Source organism: Pagrus major, chromosome 19 (genome assembly GCF_040436345.1).
Source record: "Pagrus major chromosome 19, Pma_NU_1.0".
NCBI lineage: Eukaryota > Metazoa > Chordata > Actinopteri > Spariformes > Sparidae > Pagrus > Pagrus major.
In genome coordinates, this window is record NC_133233.1 from 26,484,419 (window position 1) to 26,510,471 (window position 26,053).

General features: G+C 41.5%; 2 protein-coding genes and 1 long non-coding RNA gene across 3 annotated transcripts in view; 1 reads left to right on the forward strand and 2 right to left on the reverse strand.

Annotated features, from left to right (window-relative positions):
* The window catches only part of LOC141014347 (uncharacterized), a 72,427-nt gene extending 47,739 nt beyond the window's left edge, over positions 1–24,688 (reverse strand). Inside the window, 7 exon segments of the mRNA XM_073488085.1 lie at positions 1,115–1,234; positions 1,768–1,887; positions 22,496–22,615; positions 22,948–23,067; positions 23,160–23,279; positions 23,372–23,530; positions 24,634–24,688. Of these exon segments, the coding sequence (XP_073344186.1) occupies positions 1,115–1,234; positions 1,768–1,887; positions 22,496–22,615; positions 22,948–23,067; positions 23,160–23,279; positions 23,372–23,511 (740 nt within the window). The 5' untranslated portion in view covers positions 23,512–23,530; positions 24,634–24,688.
* On the forward strand, positions 5,498–6,881 carry LOC141014190 (uncharacterized). The gene is made up of 3 exons (XR_012180473.1): positions 5,498–5,628; positions 5,723–5,760; positions 5,967–6,881. It is a non-coding gene; the product is annotated as an uncharacterized lncRNA (long non-coding RNA).
* LOC141014881 (NACHT, LRR and PYD domains-containing protein 12-like) lies at positions 8,444–20,441 on the reverse strand. Its single transcript, XM_073488818.1, is given in 8 exon segments — positions 8,444–8,691; positions 9,596–9,769; positions 14,642–14,815; positions 15,881–15,963; positions 15,965–16,054; positions 19,015–19,170; positions 19,258–19,330; positions 20,437–20,441. Coding segments are annotated over 8 exon segments (765 nt in total). The 3' UTR covers positions 8,444–8,681.
* Positions 24,689–26,053: the final 1,365 nt, after the last annotated feature.

Sequence of the window (26,053 nt, forward strand, 5' to 3'; positions counted from 1 at the left end):
AACTGATTAAAATAGTTAACTCATGATTAATCTAAATTAATTAATTTTATCTCTTCTAGATGCACCTTAAAGGATTTATAACAGGGGAGTGGATAAATATGCTTTATGCAAATGAATGTTCATTATTATTGCAACATCCAAATTAATGACAAACACTGTCCAGAATATTCTCCAGAATAACCTCAGAGGTGCTGCATGCTCAAAAAATATGCTGAAAGCATAACATGACAAACTCAAGTCCAACAAGCAACAACTGATGGTCCCACTGACCTGAATGTCACAGTCCTTAGTAAAACTAACACAATGTAGTGTCCAACTTCACTCTGGTGAAGGTGAACTAAACAATGTTAATGGACCTGCAGGCTGTAGCACACATGTAGCTATCGCTGTTGACAGTTTGTCTCATGTACAGTTGTCCAGGCGTCTCTGTTGCAAACTAAACAGCGTGGTCTCCCTTTGGCGAAGGGGAGGAGGGCTCTCTGCATCAGCTGTGTGCTTGGCCAGCAAGTGTCCCCTGAGACTGGACGTACTCCAGTGGTGACTCCGTTCACATCGACAGTAAACGTGAATCATTTTGTTCTTGTGGAGAGAACCACCTGGCAGGACTTTAAAGCTGAACTTGCCATTCAAAAGACCCTTTTCTTTATCAATTTCTGCTCAAGGAGCTTTGTTTCTGCTCACCATCCACAACGTTACTGCTGCATCACTTCCTCATTTCCCAAATTACGGGGCGGGCCGAGGGTCATAACGTGCTCACGTTAATGACGCTTAAAAAAATTAACTGCGTTAAGAGGAATTTACGTTGACTCGTTATTATCACGTTGACTTTGACAGCCCTAGTTTTATTCATATCACATGAATCTTTGATAGATTCTCTGAAGACAAAGTCATTTATGAAGCTCTAAATACACAAACTGCTGCTGCTGTTGATAATTAGGAGGTTTAAAAGTTTGTATCACTTCTCTTCAGAGGAAGACGGCACGGATGACTTCTTTGTGTCACAAGTTTTACTCAGCAACTACATTTTAACAGAAATTTTATTAGATAAACACAAAATAAACGTTGGCAGAAGCAGCTGAACATGAGTCATATATATTAGTAGTGGTTCTCTTACTGTGTGTCTGAGGGTCCAGGTCCATTACTGAAGTTGTAAGGAAGATCTTTGGACCAGTCACTCCTCATAGACAGACAGCTGGGTACTGGAGACTCTGCTCTCTGTCTGTTGAACTGAACTCTGCAACAACATGTTTTTATTTATATCACAAGAATCTTTGATAAATTGTCTGATGACAGCCAACTAGGGTGCCACCACGACAAAATGTTAGCAGTCAACATTCCTGCAAACTACGAATACGTCCCAATTTGTACATGTAATAGGCGACATACCATACTGACATCTTACAGAACGTGTCATATCAAAATATGATGACATACGATACGATAGACTTTACTGTATTCAGGTATTTCAAGCCAAAACATGATGTTTACTAATCCTCACCAGGTTATTTTGGTGCCTAAACTTAACCAGAGCATAAGCACAGCGCTGTGAGAAGTGAACACTTGAAGATTGAACCTAAAGAAACTTAAAGTTGCAACATCAACAAACAAAGTTTTAACCTGCCCGTGGTTCTGCAGAAAGATACAAGCCAACATTTATTCTGGCCATTGGGTTGAGGAAGCTTGAAGATCATTTTAATACATAAACACAAAATCAACAAAAGTAACTGAACATGAGTCACATGAATAAGTTAGTAGCAGGTCTCTTACTGTGTGTGTGAGGGTCCAGGTCCATTACTGAAGAAGAAAGGATGATCTTTGGACCGGTCACTCCTCATAGACAGACAGCTGGGTACTGGAGACTCTGCTCTCTGTCTGTTGAACTGAACTCTGCAACAACATGTTTTTATTTATATCACATGAATCTTTGATAAATTCTCTGATGACAAAGTCATTTATGAAGCTCTAAATACACAAACTGCTGCTGCTGTTGATAATTAGGAGGTTTAAAAGTTTGTATCACTTCTCTTAGTTTAGATTACAGCTTTTAGGTGACTGACAGCTGTCAGATACTCAGAGGAAGATTGTGACTCATTTCTTTTTGTGTCACAAATTTTACTTAACAATTATATTTTAGTAGAAATTTTATTAGATAAACACAAAATAACCGTTGGCAGAAGCAGCTGAACATGAGTCATATATATTAGTAGTGGTTCTCTTACTGTGTGTCTGAGGGTCCAGGTCCATTACTGAAGTTGTAAGGTTCCTCTTTGGACCAGTCACTCCTCATAGACACACAGCTGGGTACTGGAGACTCTGCTCTGTCCTCCTCTTCCTCCACACCACGTCTCCAGGAGGCCATCTTCTGGACTTCAGTCAGTCTGAGAGGTAAAACAGTTACACTGACGGTGAGCTCAAATCACAAGAATGAGGAAAAGAGTTTGTTCAAGAGTGGGGTTGGGCCGATGAACGATGCCATCGTCCATCACCGATGGCTGACAGCCTGGACTACTAATCCCTGACCATTGTAACATCCTGATTCAAAAGGTTTCCCCACCAGAGAGAACAACTAAGAGGCGTGTCCCCTCAGAGTTGCCGTAGGACAACAGTTGTTGTTGTTTGTGGGGAGAGGATGAGAAAAGCAGTATGTTGCTGCTCAGTGCACTAACATCACGTCTCCATGTCCCGTTTATTGTTTTCTTATTAAACCAGCTCAGTCAGACGAACCCAAGACACGAACACAGCTTTTAAACCTGGCACAGGGATGTATGTCGGTGGTAACGGGAGACAGTTTCCTCGTCTTTTTAAAGGACAAATGCACACTGGATGATTGGCGTAGACATCGGGGGATTTTCTCATGATCTTAGGAGAGTGTGTAAATGTATTGACCACACCTGAAGTAGTTTACTGCTGTCAACGTACAGACGCAGGTTCAGATATCTGCCAGGAGGTGGCACTGTCCACCTTTGATGACTTGTATTATTTCAGGACATTAAAAGACACTAAACACCGAGTTGTCAACAGTTTTCACAGTCTGAATTATTGTTTAAAGGCACCTGAGTATTTTAGGCCAACTGGTACTGGACAGGGCTGAAAAACATAACATACATTAGAGGGTGTAGTCATGTTTTACTTTTCAAAATACTCTCTCCATGACTCATAAAACAGAAAAGTCATAGTTGGAAAAAATAAAAAACACAACAAGGATGAACAAATAAAGCTTCATAAATGAAAAACATAAATAAAATACATATATGATATGATTCAAATCGTATGTCTTAAGATGTAAGGTGATTAATATTGGGGGTTGTGTAGAGGAGGAATGACGGGTGAGCTGCAGACACCAACCAGCAAACAATATAATGTCTAAAAGACAGTAAAGACAGTAAACCTGACGTCTAGACTAGAACACGGCTACGTTTGGGCTGTCACTGCACATTTAGTACAGGTCTATTTGAGGATATTGATTAAATGTTACACATTCTGGGGGCGGCAATAGCTCAGTCCATAGGGACTTGGCTTAGGGACTCAAACGTGGCAGACATAAACCCGACAACACTGAGAGAACAGGAAGTGAGACACAATCTGTCTCTGAATCTACTTCATCAAACTGTTGACTTTATTCCAGCGTGTCTTTCCTCTACAGTCCTCAGGGAGAGAAAGACTTCTTTGACAGTAAAATAATACAAATGTTGGATTAACACTCACCCTGACACAGCGTTCAGTTTTCTGCTCCATCTGCTGTCGACTCAAAATGGAGTCTGAGCTCAGTTTAGTTTCACTTTGAGTTCCCTCCCTGTTCTCATGTGTCTGGATCACACAGTCACTGTGTCTCCTCCCCTCAGCATTTACAGTGTTGATCTCTGCTGTGTGTGTGTGTGTGTGTGTGTGTGTGTGTGTGTGTGTGTGTGTGTGTGTGTGTGTGTGTGTGTTGTTAAATAAACATGATCACTCTTAACTCCGTCACCCAGTATAGTTCAGGTGAAGATCATTTTACAGCTTATCTACAACACATGAAACTGAGTTCTCTCCTATTATAATGAGATGGCAGCTTCAGTTTAATAAGACATTAAAAAACATCTAAAACTGTGACACGAACACCAAAACTAGAGAGAGAATGTGTAGTTTCTTTGTGTTTTTAGGTGGATTGATTCAACAGTTTTTATTATAGGTATATCTGAATTCATTATATTTCCTGGTGAAAGAAAATGACTCCTGTACTAAGTTTAAACACATCTGTGATCTAAGTTTAGACTGGAAGAAGATCAGATGGGCTGTGAACGCCTCACTCACCTCCTCTGTTAGAAGTCCACAGAAAGGTGAGGACCACCAGGTACAGGACACCTGACCACAGACATCCTCTTCTTAAATGTCCTCCGTCCTTCTGTAGTTCACTGGAAACACAATCACTTCACAGTTTACAGCGGGAGTTTCACGGCAAGGTCGAGGCCGCCCAGCTGGTCCGACTGGTTTAAAGTTTCACAAGCACTCATCCAGTAAGAGTCAAGTGTGAGCATGTAGTCCAGAAGTTGGTTCTGACCCGTCTTTGAGGGGCCTTTTAAAGACAGTGGCGGTCTTCAGCTGCTCCTCTGACACCGTCCAGCGACGCCGCAACATCGACTAATCCCAGAAAAACGCGGGGTTGTCGGAGGATGCTGTCTCATCGTGGCCTCGCAATGCCAGCTCACAAGCTCCACACAATTTCACACAATCAGTGATCTTCGATAAAATGTGTGTTCATGTCCACCTCTTCATTGTGTTTCCTCACCGCAGTCCTGTGTCCTTCATCCAGCTAGCAGCTATGCTAGTCCCGCCTAGCATGGCTAGCTTGACAGCGTTGTTCATGTGAACCTTCGCTTCACCATTCATGTTTTTTAATCCGCTCTGATAAAAGTTTTAGGTCTCTACCTCCTGTTACAGTCCATGTAGTATCTGTCCCCGGCATTTTAAGAAGTAAACACGGGAAGCAGAATACTGCATTTGCAAAGCTACATCCAGTTAGCCGAGCCTTCCTGTCGCACCGATTCAGAGAGAGGCTCCTCTGGGACACTTTACCTTTCTCGTGTGTCTGCTGTGTTAAACTCAGACCGGGCTTCTCAGGTCCAAGTTCTTTAACACGAAGTTTCCCCCTAAAGTTCTCCTTTCGAAAGGGTTCAGCAAGAGACACTTTACAGAGTCTGTGGGCAGCTGAAGCCCTGTGTCTTCTTGTTGTCTACTTGACGCCGCCATCTCGATTTCAGACGCTTGTTTCTGGTTGCTAGGATACTTAACGGCAACGCCCCGAACTTATCAAATTTGACGACGCTAATTGGCTAAATGACCGTTGCTATGTGTTTTTTTGTCCCAGCAACAGTCTGCCATTGGCTGAGCCGCTGCAGCGCTGGGGCGACTTTGCAAATGCAAATGACACCATATCTATATATATATATATATATATATATATATATATATACATATATACATATATATATATACATATATATATATATAAAAAAAACTAAATCTCTTTCTGTTTCAGGCACCTCTCATGTTATAGGTGGAGTAATTGGAGCTTTAGTTGTTTTAATTTTAGGGGTCTTGGTCGGACTCTTCATAAAATATAAAGAAAGGATTTGTCAAAAGTCTAAAAAGGTAAATATAATAATAATAGTATCAATAATTTAGCATGATCTTATATTTTGCCTGTGTTGTGTTGTGAAATAACTGTAATGTCTTCTTGACTCAGACACAAACAACAAGTGGTGAAGAAGTATTATCTTTAAAGTAAGTATTCTGTATATTAAAGTTGAGGAATCCTGCATTTTATATCTTTAAACCTTTTTCCTTTATTGAAAGTTAAAAAATAAGCCTGATTAATTCTATTCTATTGCTGTGATATTTACATTTATTGTCCTCTGCAACAGTTGAATGAAGAGGAGTTTTGAACGTTACATGTTTCAGGACTAAATTCTGTTAAATTTTGTTTGCAGGAAACGAAATAATGAAGAAAAACACTGAAGTGAAACCAAAGAAAGGCTGTGACGGCACTACATGCACATATCTTCCATGAAGACATTAATGTCAACTGGACAGGAAGTGGAAATAAACTTGAGACGTACTCCGGCGTCTCAGGACATTTTGTTATTACTGTTTCAGTGGAGCCGTGTTGAAACAAGACCTTCAGATCTGTGTTTTGGAGGCAAACATCTTCATCCAGACTGAAAAATGAGGACGAGGACACTGCACAGTTTCTGCTATGGTGCTTTTTATATATATTTTTAATCTTGTATGAGGGAGACTTTGGCCTGTGAAGTACAGTCTGCTGTTCCTCCTCTGCCTCATGTCGTCCACACTTGAACAAAATAGCAAAGAAATTAAAGGTGCAATATGTAGGATTGGCCACCGGTTTCATTCATGTATCACCCATATCTCCACAACACAACACATAGACATCTTAACACCAAACCTGTTATTCCTTTACATTTTGTTGATGATAAATTCATGTTTTCAACCAAAATTCTTGCACATTGCACCTTTAGATCTATGAGAATAAAGACACCGGACATTGAGGATGAGTTCAGGTGTCGGGTGGAAATTTGGTCCCAAGAGGAGGTTTTTTTTTCTAACACTACTGATGAGCTGCTGGTGTGACGATGGTTTAATACACTGTGTTTCTTTTAAGACTCTCTCATGAGGCTTTGTCTGTTGTTGTTATGGCACGTATTTTATATATTTTATGTACAGTCGGCCTCTGAATGTGCAGACAGCTCCACGTAATGACTTTATAAATTGTATAGATGTTTTCTGAACATATCACTGCCATTTGGTTGTAAAGCTTTATTTTTTCATATGTTTTTTTGTTGTTGTCCTGTTTGAAAATAAACTGAAAAAAGCATTTGAGTTGAGCTGAGTCCCGCTCTGCAAACACTGCACAAGCTTGTGGTGTTAACGTGACACAGCACTGGATCAGACAGATGGTTTCACTGACCTCTTCTGGAGGAGTTTCATGGCTGCAGCCTCTTCCAGCAGAGATTTCACCTCCACATGACTGCAGCGAGGTGAAGTTCAGCCACCGGAGGTCAGAACAGACTCACACGTCTGACACACACAGTCAATTCACAAAACACACTGATGCTTCAATTAATGCACACATTCTCTTTATAATTGAGATATAATATAGTAATATAATAATAATAATAATAAAAAACATTTTACAAATCAACAGTAAAGATGGACTCATGCTATTCTTTGTGGATTTTCTGTTAAAGTTCATCATATAAAACATTTACATATTTAAAAGCATATGACATAATTCGGGTACAAAAAAGGTAACTGTATTCGAGTAAAGTTACAGAAATAAAAGATGTAATTAGATTACAGATGCATTCAGTAACAAAGGGGATCACTAACAAGATCACAATTTCAAAATAAAGAATGATATACTCGTCTGTAACTGTGTATTCTGTAAGAATATACACTCGTTATTAACATTAAATAAAAGTCATCTCACTGATATTTCTTTTCTCTCGTCTTTATTAGCATAAGTAAAGGAAAGTAATCAAGTTACATGACTTTAATCTCGTGATACCTGGATGACGTCCCTGAGTACATTTTGAACAGGTAATTAGTGACACTGTTGGAGAACATGTTTAAAGGAACATCTCAGCCCTGCTGACATTTATTATTGGACTCCATGTTTTGTTTTGTGTTTGTTCAAAAGGTCCCTCAGACAGAACCGACGATGTCATCAGTCAGCTGGAGTTAAAACAGGAGCTGCAGTTTTACACATTAACTGTGTCGTATAAAATTACCTCATTGTGAGAGAGTAACTCCTCAACTTTTACATGGTCCATTTCACACAATTACCTGTAAAACACCACGGGAGGATTTGTTGGAAAATAGTAAAAAATTCTGAGAAAAAAGTGAATATTCTGAAAAAATTAATTAATTAATTGATTACATTGATCAACACAAGTGGAACCATCAAAATATTGTTTAATAAATGTTTTGCTCATTACAGAAAAATAAACATTTGACTTTGTTTAATAACAATATAAAGAGATTCATATGCAATAAAAAATCTAAACATACAGAATAAAGAACATGTACAGAAATAATCTTGCACTGATGAATATGACACTGCAGACTTCTGCATTCTGACATCAACCTCCATTTTACAGCATAATATGAAAATGAACAGGCGTTCTCCATCATTCAACAACCAGTCAGTGTATAAACAGACTGACTGAATCAGAAGAAGAAAGACAGAACGTGATGCAGACTCACGTCCAGGTTCCAGGTGGAGGAGGTGTCTGAGTGTGGAGCAGAAGGAGTGGAGGAGCGTCAGTGTGTCTGCAGAGACTGTGTAGAAGGACAGAGCAGCAGCAGAGCAGTCCAGATACACTGATGATACTCTGTCACATCCAGAGGAACACAGGGACGATGCTGGACTGGACATTGTGTGTGACAGTGGAGCTGATCTCAGAGCAGTTCACACTGCAGCACTGACAGTCATCTCCACTTGTTGTGATTGGTCCGTCAGTCACTGCTGGATGAAGCTCTCCTCTCCACTCCACCTCCCAGTAACACGGCCCAGTCAGAGCCTCTCCACCCACCAGCTGATGGTGCTGCTTCACCCTCTCTGGATCATCAGGACACAGCTGATCCTCTCAACACCTCCACCTTCCTCATCACTCTGACAGAGATCACCTCCACCTGATGAGAGAAGCAGAGAGACAGTAAAGTGATAAATGAGTGTTGACAGAGACTCCCTCCATCAGCTGTCAGTCAGTGATATAAAGACCAGCAGGACTTCAGTCCTGTTCAGACCACAAGTGGAGCGGCTGTGTAGCGTAGCCAGCTTCCTTTCAGCTCTCATGTTAACGTGTTGGAGTGAAGCTCACAGACCTGCAGACACTTTGGACATCAAGTCTGTTTACTCTGCAGGTTTCACTGAAGGACACAGTGGAAATAAACTGCTGACAGTCCCTGAACGCATCATGACTGCAGGAACACAGATATTCACTGCTCTCTTTAATGATGGACGGCTGTTTGGGTTCAAAGCTGTTAGAAACCAGCATCTATATTTATTATGTTCAACATCAGCTGTGGTTTGTGGACTTCAGCAGAGGTTCTGGTCCGTATACAGACCACATGGTTACTAAATGTAATGATGGTTCTCTGAAATAAGAGCCAGTGATCTGCAGGCTTCAGTCAGACTGATCTGAGAGCTGTGACAAAGATGAACTGATCAGTTGTTCAGTGTTGAAATGAGAGAACAAACACTTTGAGATCAGATTTGATGCTCCGACAGTTTGATGAATGAGGACACTGTCTCTATACATCCTGTGATGCTGTCAGCTGCGATCCAGCTTTATTTCCTGTAGACATGAACACAACAGCAACAGTCGTCTTCACATCAACTCAAACACACGATCACAACAAGCTTCTAATCTGATTGGCTGACTGCTCTCTCTTTCTGTCCAATCATGAAGCCTGTCACCGTTCTCCTCTCACAGCTTCACTGAGGAAAGCAGGAAATACTGGATCTTTACTTTGATACTGTGTTTAATGCAATACTGCTGAAACCAGCATGAACTGACTCCAACCCTCTACTGACCTCAGAGTCTCCAGTCGACAGTCTGGACTCTCCTTCAGATCACACAGCAGCTTCACGTCTGACTTCTTCAGGTTGTTGAACCTCAGGTCCAGCTCTCTCAGATGGGAGGGGTTGGACTTCAGAGCTGAGGCCAGAGAAGCACAGCTGATCTTTGACAAACTGCACCACCTCAATCTGAATAAAGAATGAATGATGTAAGTTTAGAAGACAATGTTCCTGCTTGAAATCATTCAGTGATTAATAATCTGTTCAAAAAGAAAATGAGAAAATGGAAACTCCAAACATCTGAACCCAACAGGACGCAGGTTAAAACCTCTAAAATACAAAAGGTGACAAAGAGCTCTCATTAATATTAATGACAACGTGCTGCTACTTCAAATAAGACGTCGTGACTTCACCTCTTAAACTCTGCAGCTCCACCAGTGGCTCCATCTATACAAACTCATGTTGTGAAGCCAAACAAATAAAAACTCACAAAAACTGATTTTAGATTCAATTCAAGATCACAAAGTTTCCAAAGATGCAAACATGTCAGGATGAATTTTTTTGGGAAACAAAAGTTATTTTTATTCTGGCTGTAGGGGAGTGATATAAGTTCTTTAAAAACAGAATTACTTAAAGCCAAATCTTTGCAGTGTTAAATATAAATATTCCCAGCCAACAGAGTCAAATGTCTGTTCGGCGTCGAGGCTGAGAACAATAGATGTATCTTTAGTTTTGCTCATATGATCCATTAAGTGTAAAACTCGTCTTACATTATCTTGTGTCTGTCTGTTCCTGAGGAACCCTGTTTGGTCGTCATCTATTATGTCAGGAAGTTTGTTGTCAAGTCTTTTTGCAATTATTGAGGCGTATAGTCTGTAGTCTAAATGTTGTATTGATGTGGGTCTGTACCAACTACACTCAGATTTATCTTTACCCATCTTTGGGATTATGGAAATTATTGCTTGTCTCCAGGATGTTGGTGTTTCTCCACCTTTAAGCGTCAAATTGAAGCATTTCAATAATACTGGTGTTAGTATCTCTCTGAATGTGTTGTACCATTCAGCTGGGTATCCATCCGCGCCTGGCATTTTATTTGTTTTGAGTCCCGGTATGGCATTTTCTAATTCTTGTTTGGTTATCTCACCTGTCATTACTTTATTCTGTTCGGGTCCAGTGGATGGCAGGTCCAATGAGCTCAAAAGATGTGTAATGCTTGCAGAATCTACACTATCCGGTTGTGTGTACGAGCCCTTATAGTCATTTTCAAAGCAGTGTTGTATTTCTTTTAGCTTGTTACGCATTTTGGCAGATTGTGTATCTTTGATTTTATGAATGGACCTTTCATCCTGTTGCCTTCTTCTCCTCCAAGCTAATAGTGTTTTAGCTCTTGGCCCATTGTCATAATACCTTTGTTTGGTGGATCTAGTTTTCATCTCCTCTTGACTGTCATATATTCTGTTCAAGTTGTGTCTGGTCACTTTTATCTGCTCTAATAATCGCGGGTCGTTACGTTCCATATGTTTAATTTCTTGGTCTTTGAGTTCTTGTAGTAAGAAAAAATGCTTAATTAACTAATCGATCACTTAATTCATCAATGAATTAACAGAGCCACTGACTCCAGTCTCCCGCGGGGTGTCTCATCTGTGCTAGCCCGGTGTGTCCGACAGGTGTTGAGCCCTCGGTGGTTTGTTCGTCAGGTGTTAAAATCCCCTTCCTCCACATGTCCTCCGACGCCTCTTTTGCGTTGTTGTATGTTGTGAGTCCTTCTTCAGAAAAGACTCGGAGTTTGTCGGCGCCAGTGTCTGGAACCTGAGTCCCTTTTCCTTTAGCACCTTCCTCAGCGGCGCATATTCCTTTCTTTTCTTCATAATTTCTAACGGGTAATCGTGGTCGAAATAAACTCTGTTTCCGTTGAGGTGTTCCTCTTTCTTTCTCCATGTGGTGTTCAGCACCAGTTCCTTGGTTCTGCAGGCGAGGAAGCACAGCATCATGGATCTCGGGGCGGCTTTGGTCCGAGTGATCTGTGACAGCGTTGTATTTTTAAAGTCGATGTCAGGGAGCGATAACTCGGACTTGATCAACTTCTCCACAAACTCACATGCGTTGTCCCCCTCCTCCCCCTCGGGGATCCCAAAGATGGAGGTTATTTCTGCGGGAGCTGCTTCTCAGTCTGTCAGTTTGGACCGGACGCGCTCTTGTCAGTGGCGTATCCAGGACATTTTTACTGGGGTGGCCAAGATGGGACACAAAGCTAGTGTGGGGTGGCCGTGGCATAGCCAAGTTTAATACCACGTAGGCAGCTGACCGCGGTTCGAATCCCGGCTGGACGTCCTTTGCTGCGTGTCACATCCCCTCTCTCTCCCATGATTTCCTGTCTCGTAACTGTCTCGTAAATAAAGGTGTCTATGCTGGTAAAATAATCTTTTTAATAAAAGTCATTTCTTTTATTCCATTTCCACCTCTCACAGTCCTCAGGAGCCTCTGGTTATTTAACGTGTCTGTTTTTAACCAGTAATTATGTTCAGGATAGGGAACAGATTTTCTAAGAGCCATTTCCTTGGAGTGGATTAAAGTCCTCATCTCTTCACAAGTTAGATTAGGGAGCACAATTCAACTGCTCTTAACTCATCCTGTAGAATAACATGAATCAGTCATCAGCTCATCATCTGTGTCACCTGCACTGTTACCTGTGTTTGCTTTACTAATTGAGGCGCCATCTTGTGGTTACATAAAAACACAGCAATCCAGGCAACAGAACAAACCAAAAACTTCAAATCAAAGCTTAATACTTAAAGACAGGCCTTATTAAAAAGTTTATCTGTGAGCAAAAGATAAACTAAGCTTGTAAGGAAAAAACAGAAATATGTGTTGTTCTTTACATGCTGAGTTTATGTTGTTATTTAGCTTAGATATCATTTGTTGGAGATACTGGAATTTGATTTTTTTGGTTTGTTCTTTGCCAGGTATGTTTTTATTTAACCACAAGATGGCGCCTGAATTAGTAAAGCAAAGAAATGTAATTCAATCAATCAATCAATCAATCAATCAATCAATCAGTCAATTCACTTTGAAGTAATAGCTACAACTACAAACATCAAGCAGGATCTTTGTCAAATCGGGTGAGAATCAGTGTGTAAAATACAGGATGTTCGTGGGGCTCTGGAGGCCCTTAAATAACAGCTCTGACTCCATTAACATGTCAAAATAAAGGAGGTGTCAACAATGTGCCTCATTATGTCTATTTATAGTATCTACAAAGGTTTGTTTTTACATAACTACCTACATCTTCCATCACTTTTAATAACACAATGAACTCATTTTGCATCTCAAGCATTTGTGGCATTTGAATGCAGTTTGCTCTGCCTCTGCCTGTTTAACGTCTCAAACATGTGAACTGTGAAGGTGAGCTAACTGACACAAACAAAAAGTCCTTTATCTCTAGGGGTGGTGGAAAAAATCGATAATCGATTAATCGCGATTATGAAATGGCCGATTATGAATCGATTATGAATTTTCCAAAAATCGATTATTCATATTTTTCAAAATGTAATACTGTTACAACGGCGAGTCCTCCTGTCACTGGCTGTCATACAGGATTTAACCACAAGGTGGAGCTGTTAACTGTTTGTCATAACAAGATGCTGTGTAACTGAGCCAGCGAGGAAGTGTGTCGGCGCTAACGCTAACCAGGTGCTAACCGAGGTGAGCGAGGTGCGGGTGCGACGGCTGAAAAATGGAGGGAGAAAAAACAACAACCGGCGACCAACTAATCCACCCAGCTCCACCTGGGTTTAAAGCAAGCGTGTGGATACATTTTGGTTTTCATGGGAAGTCTTCAAAAGATATCGACAGAATGTATGTTGTCTGCAAGCTTTGCCACACTAAGCTAAAGTACTGCGGCAATACTAGCAACATGAGGGCTCATGTGTCGCGCTTTCATCCAGGGGAGGCAGCCAAGGCTGAGAACGAGCGCCCGAAGCCCGTCATCCCACCAAACCAGCGCACTCTCCACGAGCTGGCTAAGCTTGCGCCCGGCTCGGAGCGAGCAAAGAAAATCACCAAGTGTATATCTTACTTCATAGCGAAGGATATGAGACCATACAGCGTGGTGGAAAATACGGGCTTCCGCTATTTGGTCCATAGTCTGGAGCCAAGATATGTTATTCCATCCCGGAGCTTTTTCACACTTAAATCGATCCCAAATCTTTACAAGGAGATCAAGTTTTCCAGTCCATCAATTCTGCTGATAGAGTGGCGATAACATGTGACGCCTGGACATCCAGAGCTACGGTGTAGATCAGTATTTGATCACTCAAGTTGAAGTTACACAGTGTGTTGTGTTTTTATAACTGTGTACAGTATAGCTACAAGGCTACAGTAAAATGTGCAAGCAGGTTGTTCCAGAGCAATAAATATTGATCAGTGTTATTTGATCACTGAAGGTACACAGTGTTGTGTTCTGTTTTTATAACTGTAATAAATTGAAGATCAATAATCATTAATCGAAAATCATATTAATAATCGATAATCAGTCGGTAATCGAATCGATAATCGATAATCGGTCTGTAATCGAATCGAGACTTCAATAATCGAAATCGAATCGAATCGGGAAATTGGGCCAATTAACCACCCCTATTTATCTCCCAGACAAAAGTCTTTAAACAGCCCTTAAATCACAGAGCAAATAAATAAATCACAGCTTGTTCTTGTGTTAAAGCTACTTAAATCTAGACTGTCACACTATATTTCACACACTGGTTGGTCAAAAATATAACATCAGCTCTACTGAACACACACATCTGCAAAAACACCCTCAGTCTTCAGTCCAGAAAACAGCGTTTCATATTTCATGGCGGTGTCCACATAACAATAAAAAAAAAAAAACGCTGACATTAAATGCTTAACTTGGTTTCTTGTTTTATGAAGGTTTTAAATGTGCAGCTCAACATTAAGATACTCAGTGAGGATCAGTATAATATCAGCCTCATGTCTGCAGTTTAGTGTCACCACAACTTTCACATCATCTTAATCTGAGCACAGAAGTTAAAAATGTTGTCTGACCTCAGAGTCTCCAGTCGACAGTGTGGACTCTGCAGAAAATCACACAGCAGCTTCACGTCTGAATCCTGCAGCTTGTTGTTGTCCAGGTCCAGCTCTCTCAGATGGGAGGGGTTGGACTTCAGAGCTGAGGCCACAGAAGCACAGCTGATCTCTGACAAACTGCAGCCCCTCAATCTGAATAAAGAGTAAATGATGTAAGTTTAGAAGACAATGTTCCTGCTTGAAATCATTCAGTGATTAATAATCTGTTCAAAAAGAAAATGAGAAAATGGAAACTCCAAACATCTGAACCCAACAGGACGCAGGTTAAAACCTCTAAAATACAAAAGGTGACAAAGAGCTCTCATTAATATTAATGACAACGTGCTGCTACTTCAATAAAGACGTCGTGACTTCACCTCTTAAACTCTGCAGCTCCACCAGTGGCTCCATCTGTACAAACTCATGTTGTGAAGCCAAACAAATAAAAACTCACAAAAACTGATTTTAGATTCAATCAAAGTATCTTCAGTTTGAACCAGTGTGAGCATCATATAGTTTCATAAAACTGATGGAAAAAGAAAATACTGAATATTTGTTGTTGTCTGATTGTTGAAACAGAGATAACTTATTTATTAATTGTGTTTATGTATTTTATTATCACTTTCTTAAAAAACATGATGTGGAATATAAGATGACAATCAAGAGTTGAAGAGGATCACAGTGAATTATCCAGTGTAGATTTTTCTCTTTATATGAAGGTTTTAAATGTGCAGCTCAACACTGCTCTGCCACAGTCAATGGATTAAACCACTGTAAAAGAAAATAGACTTTATCATTGAGACTGTCAGTGTGGATCAGTATAATAAAAACTTAACGTTCAACTCAACATCACAAAGTTTCCAAAGATGCAAATATGTCAGGATGAATTCTGGGGAAGAGTAAACAAAAGACATCTACTGTGTTTTTTATTTTATTTTTTAGGAAAAGTGGAGTCAGAAGATCAAATCATCTCCAGTTTAAACTATTCAGTCAGTATAAGCATCATACAGCTTCATAAATCTTTCATTATCATTGATTTAAAAAAACATGACATCCAGTGTAGATTTTTCTTGTTATATGAAGGTTTTAAATGTGCAGCTCAACATTAAGATACTCAGTGAGGATCAGTATAATATCAGCCTCATGTCTGCAGTTTAGTGTCACCACAACTTTCACATCATCTTAATCTGAGCACAGAAGTAAAAAATGTTGTCTGACCCCAGAGTCTCCAGTCGACAGTGTGGACTCTGCAGAAGATCACACAGCAGCTTCACGTCTGAATCCTGCAGGTTGTTTCCACTCAGGTCCAGATGTCTCAGATGGGAGTGGTTGGACTTCAGAGCTGAGGCCACAGAAGCACAGCTGATCTCTGACAAACTGCAGCACCACAATCTGAATAAAGAATAAATGATGTAAGTTCAGAAGACAATGTTCCTGCTTGAAATCATTCAGTGATTAATAATCTGTTCAAAAAGAAAAAGAGAAAATGGAAACTCCAAACATCTGAACCCAACAGGACGCAGGTTCAAACCTCTAAAATACAAAAGGTGACAAAGAGCTCTCATTAATATTAATGACAACGTGCTGCTACTTCAATAAAGACGTCGTGACTTCACCTCTTAAACTCTGCAGCTCCACCAGTGGCTCCATCTATACAAACTCATGTTGTGAAGCCAAACAAAGAAAAACTCACAAAAACTGATTTTAGATTCAATCAAATCATCTTCAGTTTGAACTATTCAGTCAGTATAAGCATCATATAGCTTCATAAATCTCTGATCCCTCTCAGATGGGAGGGGTTGGACTTCAGAGCTGAGGCCACAGAAGCTCAGCTGATCTCTGACAAACTGCAGAGACTCAATCTGAATAAAGAATAAATGATGTAATAAAGATCTGTTTATATTCCATCAATGTTCAGTTGTTTACTGTGCAGTTCAACATTACTGTGTCCTCATCAATTAGCTGAATCCTAAAATGATTGAGTGACTTTGTTATTGTGTTATTGTGGATCATCATGTTGTAATGTCAGCCTTCTACAGACATCATCTAAATGTCACCACATTCATGTCAACACATGTTATCGACATGCTGCTGAACTCTGCACCCTCTTTAACACCGGTCCCAACACTACAGTATCCACAACAACATGAATCCAATTAGAGTCCAGACTGAATTCTGCTGACAGACTAAAAAAAGAGCTGTTGTGAGTTGTGTTCAGACAAACACAGAAAACAAGACAAGTAAAGGACATTTAAAAGTTCTGTAGTGGATTTAAATTAGGGAGATAAACACTGAACAAGAGAAAATACATGAACTGACCTCAAGATCTCCAGTCTACAGTTTGGACTCTTCAGTCCTTCACACAGCAGCTTCACTCCTGAATCATTCAGCCTGTTTCTACTCAGGTCCAGCTCTCTCAGATGGGAGGGGTTGGACTTCAGAGCTGAGGCCACGACTTCACAGTCAGTCTCTGAGAGTCCACAACCAGAAAGTCTGTGATGACAGAGAAAATAAAACTGAAGGTCAAATAAAATCTGACACTTTATCTAAAAAACAGACATCAACACATTTGGCTGTAGCTCAGCTGGTCAGTTGTTCAGCCTGAGCTGCTCAGTCATTGATCACAAGGTTTGTGGTTTGAAACTTGAGCTCCTCCTGTCCACATGTCAAAGTGTCCTTGAGCAAACTAATGATCCCTCAATGGCAGCTTTAGACCAAAGTGTCTCCCAAACAAGGTGATGTGATCTGTGTCTGTTAAACGTTATTTGAACATGATGTCCACTGAGTGCTACAATCACTGGAGGTTGTAACAGCACTTGTATGTATTGACCTCAGTCATGCGCTTGTATGTAGTCTATGCATCTTTTAATATCACTCTGCTTTTCATCAAAGATTGTTTTATTATAATTTCATAGTGAATAGTTTTACTCAAGTGGAGTTCAGCTGTTTAACGACATCATTTCTTCTTGTAGTCTGGAGATGATAAAATCTCTGCACTGAACTGAACCTGCTGAGTCCTTCACTGGCAGGATGAACCCTGATGTTGTCCCAGGAGCTGAATGTGTGATCGCTCTGGAGTAAACCAGTTTACAGACCAGTCCATTCAAATACTACCAGAGAGAGACAGAGAGAGCGTCCTCGGTGTTGATGAATCAAACTCATTTATAATACAGAAACAGGTGAGAAAAGAAACTGATTATAAGGAAGGAAACAATGTAATGTTGCTCCTTTTATTCAATGAGAATGGAGAGGGAGATTTTATTGCTTTTCAAGAGGGAACATGTCCTCGGTTGACATCCTCTCAAACCAAGCAATAATAATAGACATGTTAGACACTGTGAGAATGGACAGATCAGTCCTTCATCCTTCCGGCTATAACACCCTGGTCTCTTCACCACTCCTGTGGCAGATTGTTGCGTCACGTTGGGTGATTATACCTGTGCTCTTGCTAAACCTCAGTACATTATCTCAGTGTCATCTAGTGTTTTGTTGACTACGTGTTTTGTGCTCCAGTGGTTTTTCTATGACTAGACGCCATCTCATTCCTATGTTTTTCCCTCTCCACGTGTGCAGATCCTCAGCGTCTCTCAGCTCAGCTCGCAGCTTCACCCATCTGCCTGGACTCTCTCCATCGCTCCATCCTGCCTGCCTGTCCTCCTCGCTCCCAGCACCAACTTGTTTACCTCAATAAATCACCTTTGAATTCATCTCTATCTCAAGTCTCTGCAGTTTGGATCCGACTAAAAACCTCAACCCTCACAGATCCAGCAGATCACAGATATCACATGTCTGTGTGTCTGTATATAATAAGAACAATAAACAGACACATTATAGAAACAAAGTGCAGAAACTCTATCCACTGTAACAATAAGACTGTTGTGATAAAATGACTGTAACAACATGTTTCAATCTTCCATCACTTGAAGAGAGTTAGAAGATGATAGAAGACACTTTTTTCTTTTAGATATTTATAGTGCAAAACACAAACAGTACTAATATTTCAAAAAGCAAGTTTTACTTGTTTGACTTTTGTAGAGCTGAACTTTTAGACTGTGCATGTGTGTAACGTGTGGATCTTTAATACTGATGACGTCAGCTCAACATTGTTTTATAATGTAATAAACACACAATGATAATCTTATCTGGACTCACACAGCCTTCCTGCAGTTCCTCACAGCTGGAATCAGTCTCAGTCGTCCCTCCTTTGATGTGTTGTACTTATTCAGGTCCAACTCATCCAGAACCTCCTCTGACATCAGCAGCATGTAGGCCAGAGCTGAGCAGTGGATCAGAGAGAGGTTCTTCTCTGATCTGTTCTCTGACTTCAGGAACTCTTGGATCTCCTGATGAACTGAGAGGTCGTTTATCTCCATCAGACAGTGGAAGATGTTGATGCTTCTGTCAGGAGAGACTTCTGTCGACTTCTTTATCTTCTTCAGGTTGTCGATGGCTCTCTGGATGATTTCTGGACTGTTGCCTCTCTGACCCAGCAGACCTCCTAAGATTCTCTGGTTGGACTCCAGAGAGAGGCCATGAAGGAAGCGGACAAACAGGTCCAGGTGGCCATTTTTACTTTCAAGGGATTTCTTCATTACTCTGTTCAGGAAGACATCCAGTGTTGATTTAACAATTTTTTTCCCCAGAAAAGGCTTCAGGACCTCTGTGTTCCTGTTGGTGTGACAGTGGAACATGTAGACTGCAGCCAGAAACTCCTGAACGCTCAGATGAACAAAGCAGTAGACTGTTTTCTGGAAGATCACACTCTCTCTTCTGAAGATCTCTGTACAAACTCCTGAGTACACCGAGGCCTCTGTGACATTAAGACCACACCGCTCCAGGTCTTCTTGGTAGAACATGATGTTTCCTGTCTCCAGATGTTCAAACGCCAGCCTCCCCAGCTTCAGAAGAACTTCCCTGTCAGCCTCCGTCAGCTCCTGTGGACTCGTCTCACGTCCCTCATCGTACTTCTGCTTCTTCCTCTTTGTCTGAACCAGCAGGAAGTGTGAGTACATGTCAGTCAGGGTCTTGGGCAGCTCTCCTCTCTGGCCTGTAGTCAACATGTGGTCCAGAACTGTAGCAGTGATCCAGCAGAAGACTGGGATCAGACACATGATGTGGAGGCTCCTGGAGGTCTTGATGTGTGAGATGATGCTGCTGGACAGATCTTCATCACTGAACCTCCTCCTGAAGTACTCGTCCTTCTGGGCATCAGTGAAGCCTCGTACTTCTGTTACCCTGTCGACACGTGAAGGAGGGATCTGATTGGCTGCTGCAGGTCGGGAAGTTATCCAGACGAGAGCCGAGGGAAGCAGCTTCCCCTCGATGAGGTTTGTCAGCAGCACGCTGACTGATGACTTCTGTGTGACATCAGACACGACCTCATGGTTCTTGAAATCCAGTGAAAGTCTGCTTTCATCCAGGCCGTCAAAGATGAACAGAAGTTTACAGACAGCGAGCTTCTCTGCTGTCACCTTCTGTAATGTTGGATGGAAAACATGGAGCAGCCTGAGAAGACTGTACTGCTCATCTCTGATCAGGTTCAGCTCCCTGAACGAGAGCAGAACCAGCAGACTGACATCTTGGTTTTCGGAGCCCTCTGCCCAGTCCAGAGTGAACTTCTGCACTGAGAAGGTTTTTCCAACTCCAGCGACGCCTTTGGTCAGAACCACTCTGATGCGTCTCTGTTGGTCAGGTGAGGCTTTAAAGATGTCGCTGCACTTGATTGGAGTGTCATGGAGGGCCTCCATCTTGGAAGCTGTCTCCAGCTGTCTCACCTCATGTTGGGTATTAACCTCTTCACTCTGTCCCTCTGTGATGTAGAGCTCAGTGTAGATCCTGTTGAGGAGGGTTCCACTTCCTGTTTCATCACTTCCTGTTTCAGTTCCTTCAGTCACACGTTCACATCTCCTCCTCAGACTGATCTTATGTTCATCTAACACCTCCTGCAGACCAACATCCACTAAAAAAAGGGAGAAAAGTGTGAGACAAAACAAAACACAACGACAATCTGCACATTATTTTCACTTTCGTTTAAAAGGACCAAAATAAGAATATATAAAGCAGTAAAGGTGCTGCTGTATGTGCACTGGCCTTCTGCAGGAGGCTGTAACGGTAGAGCATCCCATTTCTTATCTTTCAAACAAACTTGAGCCTTTAGAAATGGTACTCAGCCACTGAGGTGGAGGCATTGGCACTAATGGCTCCAGGACTTGTTGAGCTTTCTGTCAGCTTGTCTGCTGCTCCTGTGGTTGTTTTTACACATTACAATCGTCTCGTTTTATTGGTGCAGTAGTCCAGTTTGTTGGGGGATTTGTTTCTGTTAGGTTCAGTTCTAATGTTGGTTTGGCTTCAAGGGCAGAACCAAGATCCTACAGCCCGTTGTGGGTTGTTCTGGCTCCTCTTCCCCTTTGTTGATTTTGGTGGGCCCATCGACCCTCTGTTATTTGTTGTTGTGTTGATTTATGATCACATTTATAATGTTTTTACTGCAACTACTTGACTGTTTTGGTTATTTCAGACCTCTTTTGAAAAGAGCCTCTCTGGTGTTCGTAACGCACGTGTACTGTAAGTTAGCACACCCAAGTTCTCCCAGACTTCAGCACCTTCTACTGGAGACCAGTGGCTGCTGGGATCTGATTCAAGTCACTGGTACTTGCCTATCCTACTGCAAATGGCTCAGACTCATCCTACGTTCAAGTCATGGTCAAACCAGCCTGTCCACTCTGCTCTTCTACTGCCAGTCAGCTGGCTACTCCCTCACTACGAGAGGGTCCAGCTACAGCTCAACAAAATCATGACCGTTAGCTGTCCTGGCTCCTCGATGGTGGAACGAGCTCCAGACTGAGGTCAGGAGAGCAGGAACTGTGCACTTCTTCAGCCTGAACACTTACTAGAAGGCATTCAGTTCATTTGATGAAGCTGATGTACCTGCTTGGTTCTTGTGATTTTGGGGTTTGTGTCCACGTGGTTGAACGCACTGACTGTAAGTCTTTAAATAAATATAATGACATGTAGCAGGTGACATGTTTAATGGGTAGAGATGTAGAGTCTTACATTGTACACTGCTGGTCTGACCGGCTGGTCTTGTTCTGGATCGTTTTCCACACTGGGGACAGGAGGAGTCCCCTGATGAAGCAGACTGGTCCCAGTATGAAGTGATGCACTGCCTGCAGAACCAGTGTCCACAGCTGGTAGAGACTGGATCCTTCAGGACGTCCTGACACAAAGCACAGCTGCAGAGCTGCTCCTCCACAGAAACATGACTCCTCTTCCTGTCAAGACATTTCTTAGTGACTGCAATGATTTGTTGAGTGTTGATACAAGGGCAAAACTAAAAATACTGTCTTAAAGTGTAAATTCTCATTTTGTTTGCTGCAGAAATAAAATAAGATCCAATAACATTTCTGCAAACTACGAATACGTCCAAATTTGTACATGTAATAGGCTACATACCATACTGACATCTTACAGAACGTGTCATATCACCATATGATGACATACGATACGATATACTTTACTGTATTCAGGTATTTCAAGTCAAAACATGATGTTTACTAATCCTCACCAGGTTGTTTCTGTGCCTAAACTTAACCAGAGCATAAGCACAGCGCTGTGAGAAGTGAACACTTGAAGACTGAACCTAAAGAAACTTAAAGTTGCAACATCAACAAACAAAGTTTTAACCTGCCCGTGGTTCTGCAGAAAGATACAAGCCAACATTTATTCTGGCCATTGGGTTGAGGAAGCTTGAAGAGCATTTTAATACATAAACACAAAATCAACAAAGGTAACTGAACATGAGTCACATGAATAAGTTAGTAGCAGGTCTCTTACTGTGTGTCTGAGGGTCCAGGTCCATTACTGAAGAATAAAGGAAGCTCTTTGGACCAGTCACTCCTCATAGACAGACAGCTGGGTACTGGAGACTCTGCTCTCTGTCTGTTGAACTGAACTCTGCAACAACATGTTTTTATTTATATCACATGAATCTTTGATAAATTCTCTGAAGACAAAGTCATTTATGAAGCTCTAAATACACAAACTGCTGCTGCTGTTGATAATTAGGAGGTTTAAAAGTTTGTATCACTTCTCTTAGTTTAGATTACAGCTTTTAGGTGACTGACAGCTGTCAGATACTCAGAGGAAGATTGTGACTCATTTCTTTTTGTGTCACAAATTTTACTCAGCAATTATATTTTAGTAGAAATTTTAATAGATAAACACAAAATAAACGTTGGCAGAAGCAGCTGAACATGAGTCATATATATTAGTAGTGGTTCTCTTACTGTGTGTCTGAGGGTCCAGGTCCATTACTGAAGTATGGAGGTTCCTCTTTGGACCAGTCACTCCTCATAGACAGACAGCTGGGTACTGGAGACTCTGCTCTCTGTCTGTTGAACTGAACTCTGCAACAACATGTTTTTATTTATATCACATGAATCTTTGATAAATTATACTATAATATATACTAATAATATATTAGTAGTGGTTCTCTTACTGTGTGTCTGAGGGTCCAGGTCCATTACTGAAGTTGAAAGGAGGATCTTTGGACCAGTCACTCCTCATAGACAGACAGCTGGGTACTGGAGACTCTGCTCTCTGTCTGTTGAACTGAACTCTGCAACAACATGTTTTTATTTATATCACATGAATCTTTGATAAATTATACTATAATATATACTAATAATATATTAGTAGTGGTTCTCTTACTGTGTGTCTGAGGGTCCAGGTCCATTACTGAAGTTGTAAGGATGATCTTTGGACCAGTCGCTCCTCATAGACAGACAGCTGGGTACTGGAGACTCTGCTCTGTCCTCCTCTTCCTCCACACCACGTCTCCAGGAGGCCATCTTCTGGACTTCAGTCAGCCTGAGAGGTAAAACAGTTACACTGACAGTGAGCTCAAATCACAAGAATGAGGAAAAGCGTTTGTTCAAGAGTGGGGTTGGGCCGATGAACGATGCCATCGTCCATCACCGATGGCTGACAGCCTGGACTACTAATCCCTGACCATCGTAACATCCTGATTCAAAAGGTTTCCCCACCAGAGAGCACAATTAAGAGGTGTGTCCCCTCAGAGTTGCCGTAGGACAACAGTTGTTGTTGTTTGTGGGGAGAGGATGAGAAAAGAAGTATGTTGCTGCTCAGTGCACTAACATCACGTCTCCATGTCCCGTTTATTGTTTTCTTGTTCAAATATCTGCCAGGAGGTGGCACTGTCCACATTTGATGACTTGTATTATTTCAGGACATTAAAAGACACTAAACACCGAGCTGTCAACAGTTTTCACAGTCTGAATTATTGTTTAAAAGGCACCTGAGTATTTTAGGCCAACTGGTACTGGACAGGGCTGAAAAACATAACATACATTAGAGGGTGTAGTCATGTTTTACTTTCCAAAATACTCTCTCCATGACTCATAAAACAGAAAAGTCATAGTTGGAAAAAATAAAAAACACAACAAGGATGAACAAATAAAGCTTCATAAATGAAAAACATAAATAAAATACATATGATATGATTCAAATCGTATGTCTTAAGATGTAAGGTGATTAATATTGGGGGTTGTGTAGAGGAGGAATGACGGGTGAGCTGCAGACACCAACCAGCAAACAATATAATGTCTAAAAGACAGTAAAGACAGTAAACCTGACGTCTAGACTAGAACACGGCTACGTTTGGGCTGTCACTGCACATTTAGTACAGGTCTATTTGAGGATATTGATTAAATGTTACACATTCTGGGGGCGGCAATAGCTCAGTCCATAGGGACTTGGCTTAGGGACTCAAACGTGGCTGACATAAACCCGACAACACTGAGAGAACAGGAAGTGAGACACAATCTGTCTCTGAATCTACTTCATCAAACTGTTGACTTTACTCCAGCGTGTCTTTCCTCTACAGTCCTCAGGGAGAGAAAGACTTCGAGACTTTGACAGTAAAATAATACAAATGTTGGATTAACACTCACCCTGACACAGCGTTCAGTTTTCTGCTCCACCTGCTGTCGACTCAAAATGGAGTCTGAGCTCAGTTTAGTTTCACTTTGAGTTCCCTCCCTGTTCTCATGTATCTGGATCACACAGTCACTGTGTCTCCTCCCCTCAGCATTTACAGTGTTGATCTCTGCTGTGTGTGTGTGTGTGTGTGTGTGTGTGTGTGTGTGTGTGTGTGTGTGTGTGTGTGTGTGTGTTGTTAAATAAACATGATCACTCTTAACTCCGTCACCCAGTATAGTTCAGGTGAAGGTCATTTTACAGCTTATCTACAACACATGAAACTGAGTTCTCTCCTATTATAATGAGATGGCAGCTTCAGTTTAATAAGACATTAAAAAACATCTAAAACTGTGACACGAACACCAAAACTAGAGAGAGAATGTGTAGTTTCTTTGTGTTTTTAGGTGGATTGATTCAACACTTTTTATTATAGGTATATCTGAATTCATTATATTTCCTGGTGAAAGAAAATGACTCCTGTACTAAGTTTAAACACATCTGTGATCTAAGTTCAGACTGGAAGAAGATCAGATGGGCTGTGAACGCCTCACTCACCTCCTCTGTTAGAAGTCCACAGAAAGGTGAGGACCACCAGGTACAGGACACCTGACCACAGACATCCTCTTCTTAAATGTCCTCCGTCCTTCTGTAGTTCACTGGAAACACAATCACTTCGCAGTTTACAGCGGGAGTTTCACGGCAAGGTCGAGGCCGCCCAGCTGGTCCGACTGGTTTAAAGTTTCACAAGCACTCATCCAGTAAGAGTCAAGTGTGAGCATGACAGTCCAGAAGTTGGTTCTGACCCGTCTTTGAGGGGCCTTTTAAAGACAGTGGCGGTCTTCAGCTGCTCCTCTGACACCGTCCAGCGACGCCGCAACATCGACTAATCCCAGAAAAACGCGGGGTTGTCGGAGGATGCTGTCTCATCGTGGCCTCGCAATGCCAGCTCACAAGCTCCACACAATTTCACACAATCAGTGATCTTCGATAAAATGTGTGTTCATGTCCACCTCTTCATTGTGTTTCCTCACCGCAGTCCTGTGTCCTTCATCCAGCTAGCAGCTATGCTAGTCCCGCCTAGCACGGCTAGCTTGACAGCGTTGTTCATGTGAACCTTCGCTTCACCATTCATGTTTTTTAATCCGCTCTGATAAAAGTTGTAGGTCTCTACCTCCTGTTACAGTCCATGTAGTATCTGTCCCCGGCATTTTAAGAAGTAAACACGGGAAGCAGAATACTGCATTTGCAAAGCTACATCCAGTTAGCCGAGCCTTCCTGTCGCACCGATTCAGAGAGAGGCTCCTCTGGGACACTTTACCTTTCTCGTGTGTCTGCTGTGTTAAACTCAGACCGGGCTTCTCAGGTCCAAGTTCTTTAACACGAAGTTTCCCC